This window comes from Stylophora pistillata, chromosome 1 (assembly GCF_964205215.1).
Source record: "Stylophora pistillata chromosome 1, jaStyPist1.2, whole genome shotgun sequence".
NCBI classification, from domain to species: domain Eukaryota; kingdom Metazoa; phylum Cnidaria; class Anthozoa; order Scleractinia; family Pocilloporidae; genus Stylophora; species Stylophora pistillata.
The window spans coordinates 12,477,993-12,490,194 of NC_142519.1; the positions used below are offsets into that span (position 1 = coordinate 12,477,993).

The 12,202-nt window shown below is 37.0% G+C and overlaps 1 protein-coding gene across 2 annotated transcripts; it reads right to left on the reverse strand.

The window, feature by feature from the left end:
- Positions 1-2,770: 2,770 nt before the first annotated feature.
- Positions 2,771-9,143, reverse strand: LOC111323822 (uncharacterized). Of its 2 annotated transcripts, none has more exons than XM_088737492.1 (11): positions 9,076-9,143; positions 8,212-8,282; positions 8,066-8,083; positions 7,531-7,548; positions 6,401-6,613; positions 5,858-6,004; positions 5,384-5,488; positions 4,940-5,109; positions 4,203-4,261; positions 3,979-4,076; positions 2,771-3,883 (listed from the first exon to the last, which is right to left on the reverse strand). In XM_088737492.1, the coding sequence occupies exons 2-11, from the start codon at positions 8,261-8,263 to the stop codon at positions 3,495-3,497; spliced, it is 1,269 nt and encodes a 422-aa protein (XP_088593618.1). In that variant the 5' UTR covers positions 8,264-8,282; positions 9,076-9,143; the 3' UTR covers positions 2,771-3,494. The 2 variants fall into 2 exon arrangements, with proteins under 2 accessions (XP_088593618.1, XP_022782992.1); XM_022927257.2 differs by lacking the exon at positions 9,076-9,143 and adding an exon at positions 8,791-9,068.
- Between the last annotated feature and the right edge of the window lie 3,059 nt (positions 9,144-12,202).

Below are 12,202 nucleotides of genomic sequence, written 5' to 3' on the forward strand. Positions count from 1 at the left end.
CAGCTTAAATTAAAAGCGTGGATTTCCTGATTGTCTATGCATGCTAGAACAATTCTAGAATTGAACAATTTCAGACAACGTACTGTTACTTGAATGTACAGGTGATAAGATGCCGGATTTCTGAAAGGAATGTTAGGAATTACACATTTGATCTGGGCCTTTACACTGAGATTCAACTTTCCTCATTGTTGAGTATTAGCAGTTGTATGGGCTAAACCATAGCTAATGTTATCGATTGGTATTGTACATTCTTGCATAAAGCATTCTGCTGAGTTCCCAATTATCGATTTGGCGCGATTCGCCTAGCTTGGGTAAAATACTTTTTTTTAGCAAAAACACATGAAAAAAGGAGTTTTTCCAACTAGCTTTTATTTAATAATAATAATAATAATAATAATAATAATTTTATTTATATAGCGCTAAAATCCAATAATTGTCCAAAGCGCTACCTAATTACAATATAAAATATAAAAATATATAATATAAAATATCTACAATATACAATATAATTCAAATATAGCCTAAGTTATCTACTATATAAATCAAAACATCTCAAAACAAAACGAATCTCATAACCTATATGCTAACTTAAATAAAAAAGTTTTAAGGGATTGCTTAAAAGTTGCCACTGAAGCACATTTCCTAATCTCTAGAGGTAAATCGTTCCACAATTTAGGTCCTGCAATAGAGAAAGCTCTGTCTCCATATGTTTTCAATCTACTTCTTGGAACCACTAAATATTCTTTACATGAAGAACGCAATGACCTAGAGTATGTTTTAAAATTCAAAAGGTCAGAAATATAGGAGGGTGCAAGGCCATGAAGGGCCTTGTATACCAATAAAAGGACTTTAAAAGTTATTCTATACTCAACTGGTAACCAATGAAGATTAATTAAAATAGGAGATATATGAACATGCCTCGGTGTCAATGTGACAACACGAGCTGCAGCATTCTGAACTGCCTGTAGTCTAGCTAACAGATACTTAGGAAGGCCATGTAATAAGGAATTACAGTGATCAATTTTCGAACTAATAAATGCATGGACTAAGATTTTACATGTATCTTGGCTTAAGTACTTGCGGATTTTAGCAATATTTCTCAAATGATAGAATGATGATTTACAAATGTTCTTAATGTGCTCTTCAAAACTAAATATGCTATCAAACTGAACCCCTAAATTACGAACAGAGTCACGAGGTGCAATGCACTCAGAACCAACAGTAATGTGACCGATGTCAGGCATGGGATGGTATCTGGAACTGATGACTACAAGGTCCGTTTTGTCCTGGTTTAGTTTAAGATAGTTTCTTATCATCCATTCATCAATGTCCCTCACACAGCATTCCACTCTCAACTTCACTTGTTGGATGTCATTCAAGCTGGTAGATTTAAAGGTAATATATAATTGGGTGTCGTCAGCATATAGATGGTATGATAGTCCATGATCATTTATTATGTCCGCAATAGGTGATGTGTATAACAAATACAACAAAGGGCCCAGAACTGATCCCTGAGGGACACCACACTTCAATGCACGTTGTGAAGAATGACTATTCCCAACTTTAACAAACAGCTTACGTGAAGACAGGTATGATTTCAGCCACTTAAGCACAGTTCCTTGAAAACCAAAACAAGTAGACAGCCTTGTCACTAAAAGAGTATGGTCCACCGAATCAAACGCCGCCGACAGATCCAAAAGTACCAGTATAACCGACTCATTACGATCTAAAGCACAAAGAATGTCATTTTGAACCCTCAGTAGAGCCGTTTCAGTGGAGTGAAATGACTTGTATGCGGATTGAAACGTTTCCGAAAGACCATTAGATGTAATATAGTCTGTAAGCTGGACACATACCGCTTTTTCCACAAGCTTAGACACAAACTTCAAATTAGAAATAGGTCGAAAACTTTCATATTTAGTGAAATCAGCATTATGTTTCTTTAAAGTCGGTGTCATAGCTGCAATCTTCAAGACATCAGGCATAACTCCAGTAGATAAAGATGTATTCACTATGTTAGTCAACACAGGAGTTAGTAAATTGAAACATTCCTTCATTACCACTGCAGGCAGAGGATCAGGTACACAGGATTATTTGGTTTGATAATGACTGGGAGATTAAGTCAAGTTCTGTTCCGAAAATAATAATAATAAAATGATTTATATCGTCGTGAATAGGCATGCCATGCGGGTTATATGATAATGATGAGTTTAAATTCTTTGCTGGTCCGCCTATCCACCTTTGGTTGTGCTCTTCTATACTGAAAGAACGAAGGCAAAATGTCGCATCTTATGATAGCCATAATATATCGTGATTTTGATGCATATGTGTAAGAATCAGACACACACAAAATAATTTTAATTTCAGAGTTACAAGATGAAAACCCAAGCTTAAAATTGCAATAGATATGCACGCATGCAAAGTCATTTTCAAGTCACCCAACAGTTTTATCATCTCCTCATTTTGTGCTGTCATCGTCTTATCGTCCTATGTGCGAGCCGATCGACCGCTCGTTTTCCATAAACAAGCTCATACTTCTTGTTGTAAGCTAATGCATGTGGACATGTAATATCTTTAATTTAGTAGAGAAGGAGCATGGTATTAGTTCAGTAGCTTGCATAATAACACTACATAATGACCCCCTTTCTGGGCCCTTAAAGCTTTTTTTCAGTTCAGTTAGCTAATTAGGGTCTGGGCACTACTGGGTATATGTAGTGTTGGGGAACATGCCCCGAACATCGAAGATAATAGTCGGCATTTCAAGTGCAAGCTCAATGGAATTGTTTAATTTCACGCAACCATAGATTAGAAACAACATTGCCTCTCTGTTTTCTCTAAATAATTTAAAAACAGCAACATATTCTTTTGCAAGAAAATTTATTAAAATATGTTATCTTTCCTCCGTTATACCTAATTTCCATCAAAGCTTGCTAATATCTTACACTTGTTTACTTATAATCTCCTCGGTTACACCGCCTTTTCGATCGATGTCCCTATACATTCCAACTAGATACACCGTATTAATCAAGAAAGGTTAGCTTATAGTTTCACGTAACTTCGAGCTGGTCTTGGGAGTGATTTGACGCCCAAAATTCTCACTCAAAGTTAGAGCATTACGAAATAAATCAGATTTTTCGTAATGAAACATCCCTGACAGTCTTAACAAATAAAACTCCAGCCCTTGCTTGGAGAACGCTTTTCTTGAGGTACTTTGATTTGATTTCATCTTTCAAAGAATCTATTCATTCAAAGTAAGAGCATTGGGAAATAATCAGATTTTTCGGAATGAAACATCCCTGCCAGTCTTTGAAGTAAAGCTCCAACCCTTGCCTGGAGAGCACTTTTCTTCAGGAACTTTGATTTCATTTCATCTTTCAAGGAATTTAATTCACGGTTATTAGAAGCAGTTAAATTCTTCGTTGCGTCAATGCACGAGGATTTTTTTAACATCAATAATGATATAAAACAGTAAAACCCAACATCTAAGAAATAGATCATGTTTCAGTTGGTTCCTCGATGTCAGAGTCATCATTTTCTTCGACATCGTCATCATCATCTTGTTCATCGTTGTCTGCGTCGTCATCGTCGTCATCAATATCATCGGCTTCATTCGTGGAAGATTTCTTAGAAGATTCTCCCGTTTCGCCTTTCTGTCGAACCATAGACCGGCAGCAAAGCGAATTACATGCTGGAGCGCACATCGACGGGCAAGGTGCCGGGCACTGTGAAGGGGCTAGTGGGGGTGCTGGAAGTGGAGCAGGTGCTGGTAAAGTCGCTGGACAAGTAGATGGATACGATAAGGTTGGTGACATGGGGCATGAGCTCATTCCACAAGGAAGAGGGCATGGAGACATAGCTGCGGTGCAGGGCGGTGGGTAGCATTCTGAAAGAAAAATTTAGCGACAAAAGTAGGTTATTTGTTTCAGGAAATGTTTGTTCAAATGATTCAATTTTATTGTATTAACATTTTGCTCAAACCTGCTTTGACGATGTTACTGGCACCAATTCCCGCAACAAGTTTTTGCAAATGTTGTCCTTGGCAACTGAATTGCAGCATAAGATACACTGTTGATGAACTGAAAAGCGATCGAACAAACGAAGTTTGACAATTAGTTCTCAATACAAAGAAAAATAAGAACATGATATAGAAAACAAAATATGCAATTCTCACTGATTTGTATGTATCAAGTAGGAAGAAGTACCTTGTATTTAACGTCCTTAAGCAAACAAGGCATGTATATCCCTGGTAAAGCTTCTTTATCTGAAAAAAGAAGTACACCAAGTATTTTATGCCAATCTCTTGTGTAATTTGCGGTATGTTATTTTCGTCGGCAACAATTATCGTCGCATCATTTGATAACTTTTTCTATAAAAGTTTCTGTGCTCGAATTGTTATTTTTTAGTTCTTCTGGTATGAAAGTTAGGTTCGTAATCAAACAAAAATCTATTGAGCTATTCAAAATTTTGTATCTTCAATTTTACTTCCCTTTCTCATAAAAGGACCAGGTCACATAGGGGTAATTTTTGCGGGCCAAGAGCAAACTATGTTTCCGTACATGTTGCATGTAATGATGTCTTAAAGAAAAAAAAAACGGCTTCTTGATCGTAAACGTATGATCTTGTTGAGCTGCATTGCCGTCAACCTTGATCAACCAATACTGTCGAGTTTAAGATCTTGAAAAGCTTTGTCTAAATCATATCCCATTCCAGTGTGCTCCCTTTCATTGTTTATGCATTTTCCTCTCCTGGAAAACTGTCATTTCTAAGTTTATTCCATCTAAGTTTAATTGAAATTTCGACCTTGCAAAAGGGATCCAAAACGTTACCATTTAGCTCCTCAAATCCATGCCGTAAATGGTCCGAACCGCGTTCACAGAATCTCTTGATGTTTAAACCGATTAACAATTCTCTGATGCCTAGTCAGTATTTATTTACTTACTTTGGCCTCAATGGCTGATTGCCCTGATGGCTTTGAGGATGTAGTAGGTGTTGCCACTGTTGGACCTGTAGATTTTCCCGCCGCAGTGGGTTTTTTAGAGGGGGTGGGGATAGCTGGTTTGCTTGGGCTACCGGCAGCAGAAGCTTTGATCGCAACCACGTAGTTCTGACCTGGAAATTGAGAAGATAACGGCATACTTATGCTAAGGTGATAAGGTTTTTTATCCTTTGAACTGAAATGAAGACTATATTATAACTTATCGTCTATAATAACTTTGACATTGACGTCACTTGCGTTCCATGTCTTTCTCTTACAGTTTAGAATTCTAGTGGCCTCATCAACTATGTTAAAAACCGTAGCAATGCAGTTAGGAGGACCTCGATGGTACTCAATATTTCCCATGATCTACTCAAATGCTTACCCGAAGGCGTTGATGCTACTTACAAATCAAAGCGCTTAGTTTGGCGGCGGATCCAGCAGTAGTGGCACCTCTTCTTGGTTTCGTTGTCTTCTTTGTTGTCGGTTTCGTAGTCGGCGTGGTTGGAAGCACTGAAAGTAAGTTTACGATAATCATTACGGAAATTTTGGCTTCATTTGGTTACATTTTGGTTTTATCTTTTGAGTTTACTCATTTCATGCACTAGCTGGCCTAATCAACTATGTAAACGAGAACTTGATTGACTTCAGTTTAAACGTTCCTGATCTCACTGATCCCACTATCTTCAAGATGCTCTCTTTATTGTAAACGTGATTATGATCGAAAGTATTTCTTTTTTTTCCTAAATATTACATTTGGCTGTATTAATGAACAAAATTCAAAACAAAGAGCTCATCGAGAAAACAAAATTAAGAGAGAGAGAGAGAGGAGAAAAAAAAAAGAGAGTGATAACTAGATACTATAGTTTCTTTCAAACTTACTTTCCACCTTGTAAACATAATTAGATTTAGTATCACCACCCACACAGTCCTCCTTGTTGTTACACTTTGCCCCCGCTGAGTTTTTACAATTCGCTGAAGACCCGCTCCTTGCATAAGTGGCGGAGACTTTGCCAGAAACGCAATCCCCTGCAAAGGAGCAGCGGAAAAGAAAAGTGAATATAAATTAATGAACGGATAAACATTTTAAAAAATCGTTGATTTTTGCTTTTCTGATCATAGCATTCAGCTTACAGCAAATATCCTTCTTACCCTTATTCGTTTGTTCATTTATTTATTGACTACATCAGATGTTCTTAGTCTGTAGACATATGATGCCAGGTCAAATTTTGTTTTTCAATTTAATCCTCTAGAGTATAATGTCGTGGCCAAGGTGGCTGCATTGACAAGAACAGTGTAGGGGGTAATAATCAGGCTACTGACAGCCTGCTTGGTACAGATCTACCGGAGTGATTTACAGTGATCCGATCAAACTGAGTCAATAAATGATCCAACCATATTGGAAAGATAACTTCTTACACTCACCTACGTTATTCATGGCAAAAAATGCGTAATTCTTTTGTTTAGCCGCTGTTGCACATCTCTGAATAGCTCCTTGGATGTACCCCTTGAAATTTTTGTAGTCAATCTTCGTTTTAGAATTCGCGCTGGAGTCGCTGAATAGTGTAACAGGTATATTGCGTTTGGCTGGGTTCTCTACATAACAGCCTACTATCTTGATTTTATGACCTGGGATGGCTGAAACGAAACAGAGGAAAACAAAAATAAGTATTAAGAGGGTGTTGAGCCAACTGTGCAATTTTTGTAAAACGCCGGAAAGATATCATTGATGTTGGACTGACTGACTGTAATTCAAGACATGAGTCACCGCACTGGATTTTGAGTTATATACATATAGGTTTTCAAGAGGGTAAGGTGTTGCTGTGGTACTATTGTAGGTTACAAAACATGACTTTAATGCTTTTTAAAAATAGCTTGGAATTTTTTATGCTACGTTTAGGGAAAAAAGCGACAGGGTTGGTGGTGAGATAGAATAAATATATGAAAATCATATATTGAACTGCGGTATTTGATACGTATGATGCACGATCCTCGCAGTAGATAGCGCTATTTAAGCAATAGCGAAATTCAGACCTGAAAAAAATCAGGCCTGTACGGGACTCGAACCACTGACCTCTGCGATACTAGTGCAGCGCTCTAACCAATTGAGCTCAATTGGTTAGAGCGCTGCACTAGTATCGCAGAGGTCAGTGGTTCGAGTCCCGTACAGGCCTGATTTTTTTCAGGTCTGAATTTCGCTATTGCTTAAATAGCGCTATCTACTGCGAGGATCGTGCATCATACGTAGGGTTGGTGGTATCGGTTCATCGAAAAGTTATTGTTTAAAAATAACGAAGTTTTCTTTCGGTGTTTTTGAAATAAAGAAAATTTAAAAGTTGAGCTAGATGAAGTGATGTTTCCTAAAAAGAAATTGAGAAAAGACTATTGGCTATTTTATTAATCGTGCAATGGTTGATTAAATGTTAAGTGATAGTTATGAACAACACAGCATGGAAATAAATAGAACGGTTTTTCCAGCAATGACGACTGATTTTATTTCTAACGTATGCCACACTCGACAACTTATGAATATCTCAATGTTATGGTTTACTTACCGACTGCAGAATATTGCCCTGAAAGTTGAGATCGAAGAGCAGAAAAAAAAAATGTTAAAATATGGTCACACACCTAAGGATAGCTAACGAGTAAATTAAGTGCATTCACTTCAGCTTTACTTAAGCATGAGGGAAAGATGAAACATCTCAGACCATCGAATGTCCATATATAAAATCCGTTAATACTGTGTAGTAATGTCACTGACTTTGCACATTCACTCAAATAACTAAAAACAAGAATATAAACTAGTCTCTTGCTAAAAACTAATTATATTCAAGAAAGTATGTACCAATCTTTATTTAAAAGAAATGAAGTATAACCTTAAAAAGTGACCTCGATCAATATAAAACATACCGAAACAAACAAACAAACAAACAAACAGGCAAGCAAATATTCAAAGGAGCCATATTTTAACAAAATCTACTTTTTCAGCTAAGTTCAAAACGGCTTTACACTTCCTCTGTGGCCAATAAATTTCAGATTTTCTTCGCGTACCGCGGTATATCCAAGTAAAAAGATTCTAAGTTTACATACCGTTAACAAGTTCCACTCCTGTCAATGAATGATGAAAACAAGGAGAAAGGTTAAGTTCAAAAGTTAGCTGTAATATTTATGAATTTTTTTATAAACACGGAACATGAGAGCTGGAGATTAAATTGAAAAAAAATAACAAAACCTACCAATAAAAAGGACAACAGTGACAGCTAAAAGGCATGTCGGTGAATGTTTCATGTTTGCGGCCCAAAATGTCCTGGTGTAGAAAAAAAAAATTCATTTTGACGACTATTATCGAACTAGATGGCTCTAGGTTAGATCTACATAATTGCATTCCGTATTCGTCTGCCTCTATTATGTGTGGATCGAGGTAATAGTGTACAATGGTGATTTCATTTTAAAAATTGTTCGTAAAGATCACTTCGCAGACCGAACTATTCAAGGTAAATATTAAATCAGCGTGAAGTTTGAAGCGAGTCAAGTCGGATCTGGCTTACAAGACATGGTCGCTCCATATGACCAGGCTGCATCGCCTCGCAAAATTGACTTTCAAGTGAAGAATCTTAATTCCTGAGTCAGTATAACAGTATACAAACTGTATCTTCTTATACCGTCGAGAGCAATTAATTCTGAAAAAAGCTCTTCGAATAAATTCGTCTAGTGTTGCAACAGTCTAAGGGTTGCCGACAAATTTCCGCTTGAAAGAGTCCAAAAAAACACCCACAAAATTTGCCCATACTTTCATTATGCTATTGTTAACTTACCGCACCATAGTATGTCGTGTCCCAAAGTTTGCTCGAATTCCTTTTTTTTTCAATGCCGTTATTTAGCTGTTTTTTTAAATGTTATTACAATCTTTGTCTACGATGAGATTATAATCCTTGTCTACGATGATGAGAAGTTATTATAATGTCTAATCAAGGTTATGTAGGTGTTTAGTCGTGTAACTTTAGAGACACGAAATTAAAATGGATCTCTTAGATTTGAAGCGTTGTATTGTTGGACGATTTGCAAATAACTTCCGGCTAAAAACTTTGGTGAGAACTTACCTTTTGGTAAGAAAACTTGGCTTTCTCGGCTCCCTTGTCCTGATTAAATCTTATCTCACTACGATGACTTCTAGATTGTTTGAAAACTTTACAAGCATGCACTCCTTTTATGGATAATGTTTCTCTTTCAATGATAAGAGCAAACAAAGCCTGTACCAGTGTCTCTATTCAATGATTCATTTATTTCTAAAATAAACATTTTATATCTGGAATGTTTCAATGAGAAACTGCGATGAAAATGAACCGTGCGGTGATTTTTGGAAAACTCAGTTTTGTCTTCGCAATTTTAAGAAAAATCTTTCCTCGCAACGATTCGTCTCTCGCCAGGCTCAGGACTTTGATCGGTTCAACTTCCTCGGGTATTTCGAAAAAACATTTCTGGTAACCTTGCATGTTTTGTGAACTAAATATTATATGAAGATTTTGATCCCAAAATCTTTATATTCTTGTAGGAGTTCAGAACTTTTTTTTAGTTTTACCGAAACGTTCTCTGGCTACAGAGTAAATGGCACATACCTCTTTTTTTCTCAAGAAAAAATTCACTGCTTGAGAAATAAATTCTGTAATTAATTTGCTAATCACGTCGTGTTAAATGTCCGCATCGGGTTAATTCTTATTCTCGCTTTCGTTTATCGATTATAATCGCTCTCTCTATTGGATTTATTATTATCATTTGATTAAACAAAAAAGGTAAGATATTCAAAGTTACACTTAGCATGGTCTGTAAATTGAGAAAATATACTTGTGGATAAAAACTGACGTAAGATAGACAATTTCAATCTTTTTTTTTTCATTTCATTAGTTCTTTCATCCCTTACCTTTCTCAGGCTTGGTCGACTTCCCTGTTTTTACGTAAGCTCTTGAAATTCAACTAACCTAACAGGACTTCTAATAGAGCCTAAAATCATCTCGCTTGAGCGAGCCTTCGATTGCATTGAGCATAGAGACACATATTTCTGTCAGTTATTTAGTGATTATTCTTCCCTGCCCCCTCCTTCCCCGGCCCCCGCCAAAATGATAAGAAGAAAAAAATTCAGTTCCTCATCTCCTAACTCTTGTACGCTGTCTCATTGAATTGAATGCAAACACCTGTTTTTCAATTTTAAAGTTTTCTTAGAATCTATAATAGTATGGTCCGTTATTAGTTTTTATCATTATCGCTTATTTGTTTGAAAAGGAAAATCTCCCGAGGAACTTTCACATCTTAGTGCGTCACAAGTCGTTCGTTCGCATTATTTTTATTAGCTATCCTTCCAGTCCTCCGTAGACTATAATGGGGGAGAACATTTAGAGAATGTAGATAGTTTCCATGGTTACATGAAAGGGGAGTTTACTGTTCGTATAATTATCAATCAAGAATTGAAAATTAAATTAATGCAGGGCACAATATTTACGCATGATAAGCGCACGACATTTCATTCGTGCGAGCTAGAGTGAATTCAGCAGGTTTTCTAGAATATGGAGCTTCGCTTTCGCGCTTGGGGGTTCATTTTGTCAGACAAGGCTCGAAGGTCGTTCGACATTTTCCGACGAAAATTTAAATTACTCACGAATTAAACAGGATTTCATTTAGCCCTCGGACGAAACGATATCACAGAATAATATTTCGCTGATACATGCTGTTTGGGAAAATATCTATTTTCTATTATTATTTTATTTTATTCACAACCTTACAAATTACGAATACAGTAAATTACGTGACTTACAGTACAATACGACTACTCACACTATTTACAGTATAACAACGGTTTACACTACTTACCAAATAGTAATAATAATCAGATACAATGAAATATATGAAGTTCATATATTTTGAACTGCGGTATTAGATACGTATGATGCACGATCCTCGCAGTAGATAGCGCTATTTAAGCAATAGCGAAAATCAGACCTGAAAAAAATCAGGCCTGTACGGGACTCGAACCACTGATCTCTGCGATACTAGTGCAGCGCTCTACCAATTGAGCTAATAAGCCAACTGGGAGCAGGCCGTTAAGTTGATTCGTAATAAACCCGTGAAAGGGATAAATCAGATACAATGAAATATATGAAGTTCATATATTTTGAACTGCGGTATTAGATACATATGATGCACGATCCTCGCAGTAGATAGCGCTATTTAAGCAATAGCGAAAATCAGACCTGAAAAAAATCAGGCCTGTACGGGACTCGAACCACTGACCTCTGCGATACTAGTGCAGCGCCCTACCAATTGAGCTAACAAGCCAACTGGGAGCAGGCCGTTAAGTTGATTCGTAATAAACCCGTGAAAGGGATAAATCAGATACAATGAAATATATGAAGTTCATATATTTTGAACTACGGTATTAGATACGTATGATGCACGATCCTCGCGGGTTTATTACGAATCAACTTAACGGCCTGCTCCCAGTTGGCTTGTTAGCTCAATTGGTAGAGCGCTGCACTAGTATCGCAGAGGTCAGTGGTTCGAGTCCCATACAGGCCTGATTTTTTTTTTTTTTTCAAGTCTGATTTTCGCTATTGCTTAAATAGCGCTATCTACTGCGAAGATCGTGCATCATACGTAAGTAATAATAATAATAATAATAATAATAATAATAATTTAATATTTACATTGCGCAAATTAACATGTGGATATGATCAAATGCGTATCACAACACTTTTCGGTGGACTTTGGCCGGACTGCATTTGCAGTTTACAAACAATCGAAGGAAAATACGTATGATGCACGATCCTTGCAGTAGAGAGCGCTATTTATGCCATAGCGAAAACCAGACCTGAAAAAATTCAGGCCTGTACGGGATTCGAACCACTGACCTCTGCGACACTAGTGCAGCGCTCTACCAATTGAGCTAACAAGCCAACTGGGAGCAGGCCGTTAAGTTGATTCGTAATAAACCTGTGATGATAAATCAGATATGATGAATGTATGAAGTTCATATATTTTGAACTGCGGTTATAGATACGTATGATGCACGATCCTCGCAGTAGAAAGAGCTATTTATGCAGTAGCGATAATAAGACCTGAAAAACATCAGCCCTATATGAACTTCATATATTCATCATATCTAATCGAAGGAAACTTATTTGAAGATGCCCCCTCCCCCCAATTCCCAGTAAACAGGCCAGACCACATCACAGTAAT